The sequence below is a fragment of the Diuraphis noxia genome, unplaced genomic scaffold, assembly GCF_037042655.1.
Source record: "Diuraphis noxia isolate RWA-SAM2 unplaced genomic scaffold, SU_Dnox_SAM2 contig0003, whole genome shotgun sequence".
Lineage (NCBI taxonomy): Eukaryota > Metazoa > Arthropoda > Insecta > Hemiptera > Aphididae > Diuraphis > Diuraphis noxia.
Window position 1 is genome coordinate 23,463,417 of NW_028301713.1, and position 15,613 is coordinate 23,479,029.

Below are 15,613 nucleotides of genomic sequence, written 5' to 3' on the forward strand. Positions count from 1 at the left end.
AATATTTAGATTAAGTGAATTTTTATATACATAGGTAGGTACACTTAAACACAACTTTTTGATATATTTTTCTTTAATAAAAAACAAGTATTAATGATATAATTAATACTAAAGAACAAAACATATAATAAAACCGTTTTTCATATCGATGATTATAATCAATTGTGACGAATCTTTAAATTACTCAATATCACCAAAATTATATCATTAAGAACTTAAATACTATACTAAATGAGTAACTTATAATAATCAGAGGTAATGATTGATTAAAAATAAATACAAATTTAATGATGTTTGTCTTTTTTAAATATCCCTGTAAATATGTTGTGCTTCAAGCAAATTACATAGTTTATCTATAGCACCATATAAAACCAAAACTATAACAGTTACACAAATACAATATTGTATACAAAAATTACATAAAAACAAAAACCAAAGTCGCTATATAGCTATACTGTTACTTTTGGGCAAATATTGAATAATTTAAAAAAAAAAAATTGTTTTATTATTTTATAACTGACTAATTATAAAAATATAAAAATAATAAAATAAAGTACGAATTCTATCCAGTGCCGGTGGAAGGGTAGGGCAAAAGAAACATCTGCCCAGGGCCCCACAAAAACCTGCACCGCCGCTGATTCTAGTAAATCTTGAAATGATACACTATATGTAAAAATAACTTTAGTATAACTAACAAATTATAATATAAATATTCTAGTGTATCATGAATATATAATTGATATCAAGATAATGTAATAAAATAAATTAAAATAATGATACCAAAAAATTTTTAAAAAAGTAACTAAAAATGGTTAAGAACTAAGACACAAATTTTGGTTATAAATAAGGAATACTCATATTTGTAGGTTAAATATTTTCTAGTTCAATAGAATTTTGGTTAAATTTAAAAGTATTTTTAATAATTCCTAACAAATACTATGCTCAATTCATATCATGTCATTTTGCTTTATATACTAAAAATTTTAATAATTTCAATATCTGCCCATTCCATTAAAAATTGTTAAAAATCAAAATATAGTATTATAATAGGTATAAATTCTGTAAATTAAGTATTTCTTTCTTTTCATTTTTAAAATAAAAATGAAATGAAACAATTGAGTAGGAACATTGAAAAAAAATTTATTTAATTATCAATCAGCATATGAATAGCTTCATTTGGACTGGCGTATTCAGTTGACCCGCCAATAAAATCTGAAAAAATACATAAAATTTATAATTGTGAAACTAAAAGAACTGATAAGCATAGCAGTTCATTTTTATTTGGACTTGGAAATCTATAACTTACTAAATCAAAGGATAATAATAATTTATGTAAGAATAATAATTACAAAATTAACAAAATAAGAAAAAGTGATCAAGGCATCTATGCTATATATTTTATAATATGATAATATCTGGGGTCAGGGGTGATCAACTTTTTATAAAATAAAACATTCTTTAATCAATTCTCTTCTAATACAGTCAAGTATTTTTTAACAATAAACATTTTTATAATAAATAACTTTTGAAAAACAAGTAACAATAAAAAAAAATTAAATATTCAGTAATTTTAGTAGAAATGAAAGAAAGAAAAATATTATTTATATCATTGGCGCAATATCAGAAAAAATAATTTTCCAATATTTTTTTTATTATATAATGTGAACAAATTTCTCAAATACAAAATTAATGCATAACTAATATAAACAAAAATTACTAAAGCATTGATTATTTTTCATAAATATCATGGGAAGCTAGTTTTATTATATGAAAAATATTTAAGATACATTATTTATGCTAAAATTCTGATAATTTGAACTATTCTTCCTAATTTAATTATTTTTTTGGGGTAAAAAAGAATAAATCATCATATTTAAATTATATTTTAAGTTAAAAAATATGTTTTTCCTAATTCATCAATACTACTGTAGAAGTTAATCATAACAGCAATTAACTATTCACAAAAAATCTTTAACGCAAAAACAAATTAAAATAATCAAGTACATACTATTATTAATACATGACAAAACTATAATATTAACAGTGTTGGGTGATAACGTAACAAAAGTAACATGTTGTGTGATTTTGTTGGAAATTCTCCAAGTAACAAAAATATTATTTTTGATAAATAATTATTGAAATTAAATGCATGAAAAATGATAATACTATAATTATAAATATATACAATGGATGAATGTTATTTTAAATTTTAAATTGTCACAGTTCAGTTTTAAAAATTTTGGACAACTTGTTTATAGACACTGTAATTTACATAATTAACTTTTAAAAATTAATTTCATATTGACAAAATCTTATTCAAATTATATCCAAACACTATTTGTACTTAAAATGATTGTCCATGATCTGATAAGAAAGACCAATGTAAAGATTTTTTTTTTGTAATATGAAAAAAACAAATTTACGTTTCCTATCTAAAAAGTTAAATAATTTTATTAGAATATTATTTGAAAGACTTATTTCAATATTATTTGAATTACAAGAAAAATAACTTAATTACTAGAGTAACCCAACACTGAATTGTTAACATCCATAGCATTCAATATTACAATAAAACTAATATAAATTAAATAATACATTTAAAACAATGTATTCTATATAGCTTTAAATAATATAAAAACACAACTTAGTTAAATAAGCCTTTGAGGTACCTGTTTCTTTAAAATGGGATATGTTGTTTTGTACTTCTTCAAAATTGTAACCTAATAATAATATGCTAGATATAAATATATGCCATGGACATATTTTTTTAATTAATCACTGATAAAATTACGTTTAAAGGTTTAAAATATTTAAAAATTTGAAACGATTAGTCGATAAATATCAACATAATGTGTTAAAAGTTAAAAGCATAATACTTTTGTGGAATATGAATATGAATCTGTTTTTTTTTTTAAGTAGGTGTTATTATAAATAAAAATAATACAAATTTTTGAAATATTTCAAACTTTGAACTTTACAATGTACTATGAAAGATTTCTTTTTCAAATACCTAATTATAGATTATAGATTTAAATTTAGCTATATTGTTTAATCAATATATTTTTATTTCCAAAAAAATTGAATGAGAACAAGTTGAAGACTGAAATTTTACTATCATTTATTTCTGGTTTCTCATTAAAAATAACAAAATTATTGTAAATTAGTGATTTGTTAATTTAAATAAATACATTGTTGGAAACAATGTCACTTTTAGTAAAATACATTCAACTAAAGTTACAAATATAAATAAAAATTTAAATTATCGTGGAATTGTGTTTTATATGTTTTTAGTATAATAGAATAATTTTCAAACAATAACCAATACACTAATTTATTACTATGTCTGATAAAAACACATAATATGACTATAAACTTTAGATTGCTCTCATTCATTTGGTATTTAAATTATGTAACATAAAAATTTTAAATTTTAAATAAGTAACAACATTAAAGTTTACATATGTGTGTAATTTGTTTAAAATTAACATCAAGTTTTAAAAATTTAAATATTTTCCAAGATTACAATTTCCTTTATATATACAAAAATAAAACATGAATTAAATTATGATACCAAATGATGAAGTATGATGTAATATGGGTTACTTGATACTCTTTATATTATCTCCATTTAGCGGAACTGCAAATACATTCAATGTGCCAAGTATGGGACACACTAACTGGGTCACAAAATTAATAGCATGATTGACCGTATTGTGTGTGTAATGTGTATACCAGCTACAGGGACTTTTCTCAAAGTGTGTACCCTGGTGTGTTTACAAATGCACTGCACTGCTGTAGAATTTTAAATTGTCCGAAAATAAATATGAAAACCAAGCGATGGCATTGACGGAAATGATCACAATTATGTAATTAAATAATTAAAAAATTATAAATTATATAGAATTTTAATTTAATAAATATTTTTATATCACCCATCATCATTTTTTTCTGGTTTTTATTTTGTTTTTATATTTCTTATAAGTTAGTCATTCTATAACTAAGGGTTCCTTAGTTCAAAATTCTCTAGATGGTAGTTGAGATAACAAATAAGTACCCTATTAGTTATTAATTTAAGATTTACTTACTTGGCAGGCTTAATTTTCTATTTGCTTTCAGAACTTTTTGACATAACAAATGAATTGCACACAGTAATGCAGAACCATATGCAAATAATCTGAATGTTTCAGCTCCACCATATTTGTCGTATAAACAGCCACCTATTAGACTACCCAAGGATACACCTATGATATAAATTGCACAATATTAATTAATATCTACTTATATTTTTAATAAAAGATTGAAATAGTTACCAATGCCTTCAAAAACTCCACCAACGAGTCCTATCATTGTACTTTCGCTACCAGGGAGTGCGAGTATACTAGCATACGACATAAGTACAGCATATGCTAACCCAAAAGTAATTCCATTAGTTAACTCAATAACGAGTACCCAAATTGGATTTGTAAGAATTGAATAAGCAAAAAATCTAAAAGCAAAAACTCCCAAAACAAGAGACATGCAATTCAAGTGTCCCAAACGTTTTATAATCCAGCCTGACCAGAAAAAGAATGGCACTTCACCGCCAAAACATTGAACTCCTGATATTAAACCTTGCAGTGTTTTAATCCAATGTTGAGTATTACATTCATTCATAGAAGCTACATCTTCAACGTACCTAATATAAGTGAAAAACCAAAATTAAACTATAATATAAATTTACTATATAAATGAATGTATATATATATAAATTATAAATATTAACTATGGATATTTTATGACCAAATTTCCAAACAATGAATGTAATATTTTAAATTTTTACGAATAAAGTAGACAAAACTGTGGTTGTTAGGAACTAGATAACAATAAAATCTTAGAAGTAGGTCATTAGTTTGAGATAGAATGGCTAGCTAAGAGTATTCATTGAATGGTTGTTTAAGGAGGCAGATTAAATTCAACTTGATAAGAAGAGATTGGTTCCAACTGTCTTTTGTTAACATAAATAATTGCATAATCTGTAAAGAAGTTAAGGCAGTGCCTCCTCATCTATCCCCTTTGGGTTTAGCCAAATCCTTTCAAATTGTGCATACTGCAGAGCCTCATGAATGCATACACACTAATACACACTAAGGAAAGTAGTCTGGGGCTGATCATCTCACATTGTAAATATTGGGTCGATAAGCAATACAATTGGGAGAAGGGAATGTACAAAAGTTTCGGTCTCCTAGTACTTAGTAGTGATACTACAAAGAAAAAAGATAAAAATGAAATTTAAATGCCAACCAATAAAGTTAACCTATTACCTATATTTATGTTTATGTTTTGTACATTGATACTTTACCATGTATTATTTTTTTAATTAATTACTTACCAAAACAGATATTGCCAAATCATTCCAGTGCAAATTCCAACACCTATTGCCCAAGTAAGAAATCCTAGTACCTTGATTTCCACTAACAGTTTTCCAAAATCTTTAAATATATTAGTTGATATTTTTGTTTCTGTCACCTTAAATTTGAAGTTTTTAATTAATAAATATTAGATATAATTAATGATCATATTTTGAAAATTTAATCGTAGTAATAATTACCTCAAGTTTTGATGCAACAAAAAAGTTTCCAAGCAGTACCAGTAAACATAAATAGTATATTGGTAGATAGTTTTTATTTACTTCACTAGAACTAAAAAGATCTAAAAGCCATCCAGCAAATATTGAAAAAATACCCCATCCAATAGCACCCCAACATCTTTGTTTGCCATACATATTAGGCTTATTACCTATAATAAAATAAATACATTACAATTTAAGATTGAGATATTATATAAAATATATTAACTTAAGCCCTTACCTAGTTGATCAAAACAAATAGAATCACCAAGACTATAGATAATAGCTTGACAAACCCAAAACAGACTTATTAACAGAAAAAATATCCAGAATTGACTTAATTCTAAGACACTGCCTTTAAACTTTTGAGGAATTATTAAATCCATAATGACTTCACTGTTACATTGTATTTGACATTGTGATCTTAAACTACTATTACAAACCGGTGTGTGCTTAATTACTTCGGAATTATTAAAATAGAAACTTGCAGATGATATTCTGAAGTATAAACAATTTTCAACCTAAAATTTTAAAATGATTGACCATAATTGTTAAACTTACCTATTGGGACAAAATATACATCTATTAGAATACAAAATTGTATACTAACTTTAAGAGAATGGGCCATTTCCAACATTGCAAATAAGTAAACATAATCATCATTATAATAATTCTTATTTGATCTTGGTTTAATTATCTGTGTACTGTTTGGCTCGTAATATTCAATATTATTAATACTAGATGAATTTGATAATTCGCAATAGTCATTAAATCCCCAATTTGAACACATTTCATTAGAAAAATGAACACTGTTCTTACACTTTAACTAAAATTAAATATATAATCAATGAAACATTTAATAAATAAGTAAGTAGAGAAAAAATATAAACATTAATACTTACCTCACAACCAAATTTATCAACAATAACATCTGTAACTCGTTTATAGGAACAATTCGACAAAGATAAATTATCTTCGGGACAAACATTTAAATATGTGGCAGAATTGCAATTTAGTTCAACTGAAGAGTCCAGAGGTATTGAAGGAACAAACATCAGTGAAAATGCTGTTAGGCCGGATAGTAATATAAACATTAAGAATATTAATTTCTTAACCCGGAATTGGTCCACGATTGCACCAATTATAGGTTTTATTATTAAACTTAAAATCGGTAAAATACTATAGATTGTACCAACTACAACTGTAGAATATCCCAATTGTTTTGCGATTGTTGGTAAAAAAGATGTCATCGGAGCAACACCTGTGAAAATATTTTTAAAAAAACTAAAATAAGTACTAATCACAAATTTAAGAGAAGTTTTTGGAGAAATCAATCTAATATCATAAAGGAAACAAAATGCAAATGAATACCGAAGCTTGTTTTACATTTTTTCTACAAAATATGTTTCAAGATATTGAATCTAAAAATGAATGAACAAATTCTCAATGTTTATTTATTTTTTAATGAATTTTATTTTTTTAATAATTATTTATTATTCAATAAGTATCTGTAATAGTCACTGATAAAAGCTAATTAAAATAAAATATTGAATAGGTAAATGTAACTCGCTAAGGAAAATGAAAGAATGAATGCCAATTTTCAATTAACAAACTTTGAAGTTTAATAAGTTTCATTAAACAAGTAAGTATGATGGTCCAAATGTAATTGTTCAATCATTTTCATCGTAAATAAAGAATATTAATTAATTCTCAGACTATAGATTCATTGATTTAAAACAAAAATTTAGAAAAACTAGTTAAGTAGTATTAGTATAAGTACTAAACTGCATAATTATTTTATAATTGCATTGCTATAATTATTTTTTAATAAAAGGCAAATTAAAAAAAAAAAAAAGTACTAACTGTACACTATAATATATAATATATTTATGTGTAGTGTAAATAACATATATAATACATTAGGATATTACACTTATTATTGTTTAATATTAATATGCTTTATGGTACATAGTAATTATTAACTAGTCACTAGTATATAATTAGACGTTAGTATTATTACGACATTAATAAGTGACAGATAGTAGAAACATATTTTTATGTGGCTATTGTTTAAGGGGCAACATTTAGGCAATTTATTATCTCGTTGTTGTCCGCGATCGTGGTTTAGTCGTAAATGATTCTTAGTGTGAGTGAGGATTCTCCATCACAAGAGACAAGACTGCGGAGTGCGGACGGCAGCGTCAGATAGACAAGGTCCACCGAGTTTTAGGTTTTAACCGGCCATAAAAGATCCATTTTCAAATGAACCTTTCAAAAATTGACTTAGATTTTAAGTGGCCCATAGAGTTTAATTCGGTGACTCGCCGTGCCTGGCGGGCGGACGAGGCAACTACGAGTCTACGAACATAAATAGTTAAACATAGGTATTAAATAGCACACCTGTAAAATTCCCCAAATAAATAACCCCAGTAAACATAATCTATCGTTTATTATTTTGTATGAGAAAAATTATTATGAAATTCATTTTTTTATTTCATATTTTTATATATATTTTTTTTATATTATTTACATTTTATTAGATATGACTTAAATTACTAAACTTATATTTTTATATTTATACTAATTAGCGTCTCAATCATTTTAATCTAGCTCACATATAACCACGAGGAGGGGAGGTCATCCCAACACCACCCTTTAAGGTCCTTAAGAAGCATAATAAAAAATGAAGAAACTCGTATCAATGAAAACATATTATAAAACATATAAAATGTATTATGTATAATAATATAATATAATAATGTATACTCAAGGTACCAACTTTTTACTAAAAAATACTATCTATAGTATACACCCGATGGCTACTTAACAACTATCACATTTTAGATATCAAATATCAATATAATTATAATTTAAAATTTAAAATTCAATTTGTAATTATCAGAAGTACATTTTGTAATATTTTAGCTTAAATAACAACTCGTCGCATACATTTCCCTTAAAGAAAGAAGTAGGGTACGCTTGAGTGTCCTAAAAATTAGTTGAAGTACTCAGTCTCCTCAAGACCTCCTCCAATAATAAACCACTGTATGTACTTCAGTTCCAAACGTAGTTTGTCGTAAGTAAATAATATTACGTATTTTAGTCTTTAAATAGCCAAAAACCAAAAATAAAAATACATTTTTCTTACAAAACATATAAAAGTGGCTAAAGGATTCAAATCAGTATTCAAATTAAAATTTAAATGTCAACTTAAATAAACGGAAAATTCAATCGCTTAGAGTAGCCTTAAAATAAATATTTTCATTTTTGCATTACATATTATTTAAATTAGCATTTTCTATCAAAATACCTAATATAGTAATATCAATAATTGTTGAACATAAATAATTCCAAAGATGTCTTACACGCAAACAATCGCTCCCGATTGTATTATCACAGAATAATTTTATCACAACAGTTTTATCATACTCACTATAAAAGATAATATTATCAATACTTGTGATCATACCACATGGACAATAACGATAATAAATAATATAATTTAAGGTTATCATAATTTAACAACTTTTAAATTTTAATTTTTACTTCTTAGTTCTTACTCAAAACAATAGGTACTATTAATTTTTAAGTTTCAGTTGCGTCTAGAGTTATAAAAAAACTACGAAACAATGCCAAAGTCAAAGAGAGATAAAAAGAGTAAGTTTGTAATGATAAACTAAAATGTCTTTAAAGGTTCATAGAAAAATTTAACTACCTATTACAAATCATAATTTTCACACCTATTATTATTAATATTTAAAAAAAATAATTACAAAACTAAATTATTATAGGTATTTATTTTACTTACGAATATGTCTTAATTTATATTTGAAATGAAATATAAAATATAATTCATAAATTGTATGAAATTCATTTTAAATGAATAAACTATTACTTTTTTTTTATCGATGTTCATGTCAAATCTAGATTATATTATTTTAATAAGTACTGTTTTTATTTATTATCGTTCACTATATTTTAATAAAAGTTATGTTATGTATCTGGTTTCATATATTGAATAGTATAATAAAAATATATTCATTTAAATATTTTGTGTTCTATCTTAGTTTCATTAACCAAGACAACCAAATTGGGTTCTAAATTGAAACAATCTGTAATGGAAAATCTCCGTGATGCTGTTGATAAATATGAACACATATTTGTGTTCCATACTGATAACATGCGAAATGGTAAATTAAAAGATGTGCGAAATGAGTGGAAAGATAGCAGGTAATTTTTATATAACTGCTTAAAATATAATGAACTTTTTTTTTTAATTTGTGATTTTATTATAATATGGTCTTAGGTTTTTTTTTGGTAAAAATAAAGTGATGGCATACGCTTTGGGAAAATCAGCTCAAGATGAAATTCAAACAAATTTACATAAATTAGCTCTTCAAATCGAAGGACAATGTGGACTATTATTTACAAATAGACCTGTTGATGATGTTATAGAGTTAGATACCTACTTTATTTTATTATTTATAATTGTATCTATTAATCTTTCAAATTTGATTGATTTAATATTTTAATGTTTAGGTGGTTTGATAACTACTCTGAGCCAGAATTTCCCAGGGCTGGTATTAGAGCTGCATACACAGTAACATTAGATGAAGGCCCTTTACCAGACACATTTATCCATTCAATGGAACCTTCATTGAGACAGCTTGGTTTACCAACAAGTTTACAGCGCGGTGTTATACAAGTTCTAAAAAGTCATACAATATGCAAAGAAGGAAGCATTATAACACCCGAACAGTCTAGACTACTTGTAAATAACACATAAACATTTATAAAAGTCATACAAATTATTAATATATATAAATATTTATTTTTTTAGAAACTTTTCGGACATAAAATGGCACAATTCAAAATAGTTTTAAGGTATGTTTGGTCTAAAGATGGACAATTTCGACCTTTGCTTGATGAGTAACAAATTGCGAACAGTAAAATTAATTTCATTGATAAGATCATATAAAATGTACTTGAATAATTTCAAATATACTCCTTTTTTAAGCATTTAATTATATTTTTTGTTTTAACTGCCTTTAGTTTGATTATAATAGAAAAAAATCTATGTTCTACAAAATTTATGCAAATATGTGTTAACTGTATAATACTTCTTTATAAAAGTAATGGGTTGAGGTAAATATTTAACAGCTGTTAGTTATAAATTAATGATATTTAATTTAAAATTTAAATATTAATTGTAAATTAAATTAACCACTAATATTTAATGCACTAAATGTCAAAGGTGGGCATTAACTAGTTAAAAAGTTAAAGTTAAGTTAAAAAGTTAATTTTTTTTTAGCTTTTTAACTTAACTAGTTAGTTTGTTTTCTAATTAACTTATGAACTTAACTAGTTTAATTTACAGTTGAAATAACTTAGCTTTTATCAGTTGATTTTAAAATAAAACCAATAAGTTAAAATCATTTTGAAATTTTTCGTTTATACGTAAATATTACTTCATCAGTATAAAATAAAGATAATCCAATAATATAATAACACAAACATTTCTATACTTTTTCTTGATAACATAATTTTGAGTATAATATATTTTATTTGCAGTACAAATAAGTAATAACAATAATTTTAAATTTATTATCGATAAGAAAAATACAGCTGACCACCAGATTCTGAAAATCGGAAACAAAGTTCTAAAAATAACTTGAAAACTTAATTATCGTTTAAAGTAAATAGTGTATATTTATTTATAATTGATAATATTATGCTGGTCTATACTTGTAGTCTGTAGACAATAATACAATATTATGAATTATAGTGCGCATGCATCGACCAGTCCCTTACGTTGTTCGTTGTTCGTAATCGTACTTTGTCATAATCAAATTGATTTATAATTTATAAATTAGAAACTAGAAAGACACATTAACTCTTTATGTGATTTACTTAATAATTAAAAAAAAATAGATTAACTTTTTTTAAACTGAGTTAAGTTAATTTTTTTTCCATATTAACTTTTAACTTATCGAGTTAAATTTATAATGTGTTAACTGTTAACTTTTAACTTATCGATCTTGTGTCCTCTTAATTTAACTTAACTTGAGTTAATTATTTTCATTAACTTGCCCACCTTTGCTAAATGTAACATAAATATTGAAAGATTGTCAATGCTCAATATAAGTGATAAGATAAGCGTGTGCTCAGAATCTAAAATGATACTTTTTTAACTGTTAAATTTGGATATTTTGCTAGTCCTTAAATGTTTAAATTTCTAGAAATAATAGAATAACTCTTGTAAGGCAAACATTTTATTTCAAGTGTTTTTAAGTATATTTTAGGTATGAAAGCACTTTTATTTGTTTGGTCTATAGCTCCAGGATCCACAAAGACAAAACTCTTATAGATGTTTTGAGAATATTTGATTTTTATCATGAACAGTTCTTGTAATTGGTTTCGAGTTTAAATTACCTCATTTAAATTGCAGCATAATTTTACCAAAAACTAAAAAGATGTAAATATATCAACAGCTAACTATAAAATAATAATAGTTAAAGTTTAATTATTCCCTCTTAGACAATATTAATAGTCAGAGATTGTAAGTTCAAGCATTTGCATATCAATCTTGACAAGCTGTGCTTAATGCAAGATGGTATAAAAACCAATTTCAAAGTATCATCATTAAGTATGTGAAGTTTTATTATTTTTGTACTTAAATTTATTTGTCATATTTTTCATTTTTATTATTGGACATATTATTCATAATTTTGATATTCCGTTTGTTGTGATTATATTTATGTGATTTTTTTTTTTTTTGAAATACCATGGAAAACCCAAAATTTGATGAAAATTGCAATTAGTTATATTTTTTCGCTGTATAAAATGATTAAATGGCATGAGAATTGTAGCCACGTAAAATGATTGAAAATATGAATGGATATTTTTCACTATTTCAAAAATTGTCTATGATTTCTTCCTTTTTTTAATTTACATATTTTTGTGTAAATAAAGGCAAATTTATGGCATATTTCAATACATATTTTGTAAGTTTCAATGCATGACTACATTTAGTCATACTTTAGGGAACAAACTTAATTTTAAAAATATTTATTAGTCAATGTAGAAATTACAAAAATTCCTAATCAATTTGACAAACTATTCCTTGTTATTTGAGGGCAAAATTTTTGATATATTATCTGTTCAGTTTATATTGTAAAAGTATTTTACACTAAATATAATTTATAACAAACATGATAATGGCATAATTGTTGAAGAAACTATTGATTATCTTTTTTTTTATATAATTTTAAGATATTAAAAAAATTTATTTTTTGACAAAATGTAATTATTTAAAAAAGTCATCAGTTTTTATTTTTTTTAAATAATAATTCGTTTTTAATTTCATATTCTGAAGCAAAATATTTTTCACTAAATGTTGATTATCAATCATTAAAAATTAAATTTTAAACAAGTACTTAATTAACTATAGTTTAGATGAGGAGTGCAAATAAGAGTAATCCTGCAAAATGTTACTACACTTATCAAAATGTCAACTACTTATAACAAATAAATGACTTGTTTGAAAGTAAGTTATAATGTATCATCATTTTTAGAAAAAATATTTTTCTTTGTTTAATTTAAAGTGAAATTTTTAAAAATGTATTTCCAATTTTGTAATTTTTTCAAATTATATAAAAGAATTATTTTTGAGATAATGATATTTTGTTGATAACAAAAACAACCTTGTATATTCTTAAATATATTATACTTATTCATGTTACATTTAACTTTGATCTGTGCATATTTAGAATTTATCTATGTCAGAAAAATAACTAACCATAAAAGATCTTTTCACTTTGTAAAGAATGTATCATTATGAAATATTTTATAATTAATCTCTTTAAATGTTATCTGTAAAATATTTTTTTTATGTTTATGGCATAATGAACTTTAAATCACGCACAAAGATAGGATAGTTTCATCTTAGTCTGCCATGCCTGTAATAATGTTCTAGCACTTACTGGGTCATTGATTAAACAAAAAAAAAAATCCACTTAACTACTATAAATTGATACAAAAATTACTTTAATAATTTAATTTACATGGTGTTATGGTGAGTTATAAAGATCTACAAATAAAGCATTTTAGCTGTACAAATTACAAATAGAAAATACATCTATCATTAATTTGTTTGAAAAAAATGTATTTTATTTTACATTAGTATATTGCATACTGGCAATTTGAAAAAACAATAATATTAGCACTAAATATGTATTCTGTCAAATTAAAAATTATTTTTAATTATGTACAACTTAGGTAGTTCAGGACTAAGATAATACTTATATCAACTGTATGACACATTAATATGTTAATTAGAAATGATAATTGTGACAAAAAAAATTTACATTAACAAAATTCTATAACATCATAAATTTATGTTTTGAAAATTTTTATTTATTTATTTAAATTTAAATTTACTAAAAATCGGCTAAATGTTATTGACACTATACATAATCAATGATATATGTCATAATATAGATCTTTTAGTAAATATGGAGCGACTTACAGCTATTTTTTGCCTGCCACTTATATTTCTTTTGTTGAATAGAGTAAGTCACATATTATAATGTAATAAAATAATCTATGTACTTATAAATTTTAATATATAGAAATTGTTTGGGTATATTGTATAATGCATAATAATAAATATTTGTTTTAATTCAATCGAATTTTTAATGATTTAGCTCAAAATCTTATTCTTTTTTGGTTAGATGAATTTTAATTTTTAAATAGAATTATATGAAATATAATATTTAACATAATAGTTAAATAAGATAAATTCTACTATTATCTAAAAAATTACAACTAAATAAAAATAATTTTTTATTAAGTATATTTATAAATTATATAGGAAGTAACTAGTAAATATTATGAATTTAATACTAATATTAGGTTCCCCTATTAATCAACTAATTTTACTGAATCATGTAGTTCTACCAATGTAAATTATACAAATTAGGTTATTAGGTCAGGTTATGAAAAAAAAGATTTCAGCTATTAAATATACAATAAAAATGAATGATTGTTTATAGAAATATCCTTATAATTATTTGTTATGAAATGTCAACACTTACCTCCCATAAACAGAAAGTAGTGCACTTTCATTGGTAACATTTTTACATCTACTTGAATTAACGGCATCTTGAAGTATTTAATATTTCCTTGAAATTAATAACTAAAAATACAACATGAATATTTATGAGTTTTGTACGTTTGATACCTAATTATTTGTTTACAGAATGAAAATTATTTTACCTCTGATACTTAGTTCCTTTAGTCCAATATCATATTATTAATAGAAAGATTCTCCAATAGACATACTAAACAAAAAATCAAAACACGGAATGCAAATTATTAAGTCATTAAGTATTTAATTTGAAAAATTATCTCTCACTCTTAGAGTGTGGTTTCATTATTCTTACAATTTGTAATACTAATTATATTGGTTTAATAAATGAAATAGTTTTAAATTGACATAAAAAAAAACATAAACTAAATTGTTTAACAATAACAGTTTAACTCGTTTTAACTAAAACCAGATTATGAAATATTTTTAATGAACGATTTACAACATCAATGAAAAGTAATTGAAAATAATTATTAGTGTAGTGTATCTAAGAAAACAATTGACATTAATTATTCAAGTTAAAATATTGGTCTACAACACAATAATATATCATTTGCTTAATACTACATGATTTTTTTTAATGAAATGAATCGTGATAGTATACACTGAAAGATAATCGATTTGATAAGAAAAAAATGCAGTGATAAGGCTTGTTTTCGCGGAGATAACGAAAGCAAACATTTTACTGTGATTTTTCCGACCATTTACTGATATCACGTCAGAATCTAAATTCTAATTCCATAACCATACTACCATAGTCCATAAGTATTAAGTATCCACTTAAACGGATACTAGTATTATTCTAGTAATAGTATGCGAGTTATGCGACACAGCAAGTATGCTAGTAATAGTAAATACTA

The 15,613-nt window shown here is 24.1% G+C and overlaps 2 protein-coding genes across 4 annotated transcripts; one reads left to right on the forward strand and one right to left on the reverse strand.

Moving 5' to 3' along the window:
- Window positions 1–55: 55 nt before the first annotated feature.
- LOC107167810 (uncharacterized) lies at window positions 56–15,293 on the reverse strand. Of its 3 annotated transcripts, none has more exons than XM_089224635.1 (12): window positions 15,049–15,293; window positions 14,882–14,946; window positions 14,701–14,801; window positions 6,508–6,866; window positions 6,216–6,431; window positions 5,847–6,126; window positions 5,588–5,775; window positions 5,369–5,505; window positions 4,311–4,675; window positions 4,086–4,241; window positions 2,670–2,720; window positions 56–1,212 (listed from the first exon to the last, which is right to left on the reverse strand). In XM_089224635.1, the coding sequence occupies exons 3-12, from the start codon at window positions 14,765–14,767 to the stop codon at window positions 1,145–1,147; spliced, it is 1,887 nt and encodes a 628-aa protein (XP_089080761.1). In that variant the 5' UTR covers window positions 14,768–14,801; window positions 14,882–14,946; window positions 15,049–15,293; the 3' UTR covers window positions 56–1,144. The 3 variants fall into 3 exon arrangements, with proteins under 3 accessions (XP_089080761.1, XP_089080760.1, XP_089080762.1); XM_089224634.1 differs by having other exon boundaries at window positions 15,021–15,293; XM_089224636.1 differs by lacking the exon at window positions 2,670–2,720 and having other exon boundaries at window positions 15,021–15,288.
- RpLP0-like (ribosomal protein LP0-like) lies at window positions 9,099–10,629 on the forward strand. The gene is made up of 5 exons (XM_015517001.2): window positions 9,099–9,262; window positions 9,673–9,835; window positions 9,912–10,061; window positions 10,145–10,376; window positions 10,446–10,629. The coding sequence occupies exons 1-5, from the start codon at window positions 9,235–9,237 to the stop codon at window positions 10,536–10,538; spliced, it is 666 nt and encodes a 221-aa protein (XP_015372487.1). The 5' UTR covers window positions 9,099–9,234; the 3' UTR covers window positions 10,539–10,629.
- Window positions 15,294–15,613: the final 320 nt, after the last annotated feature.

Coding starts and splice junctions, on each gene's coding strand:
- RpLP0-like (XM_015517001.2), top strand. CDS start 9,235: ATGCCAAAGTCAAAGAGAGATAAAAAGA. Junction 9,263..9,672: donor GTCAAAGAGAGATAAAAAGA/GTAAGTTTGTAA, acceptor GTTCTATCTTAG/TTTCATTAACCAAGACAACC. Junction 10,377..10,445: donor CCGAACAGTCTAGACTACTT/GTAAATAACACA, acceptor TTATTTTTTTAG/AAACTTTTCGGACATAAAAT.
- LOC107167810 (XM_089224635.1), bottom strand. CDS start 14,767: ATGCCGTTAATTCAAGTAGATGTAAAAATGTTACCAATGAAAGTGCAC. Junction 6,432..6,507: donor TTGATAAATTTGGTTGTGAG/GTAAGTATTAAT, acceptor ATTTAATTTTAG/TTAAAGTGTAAGAACAGTGT. Junction 5,506..5,587: donor TTGTTGCATCAAAACTTGAG/GTAATTATTACT, acceptor TTCAAATTTAAG/GTGACAGAAACAAAAATATC.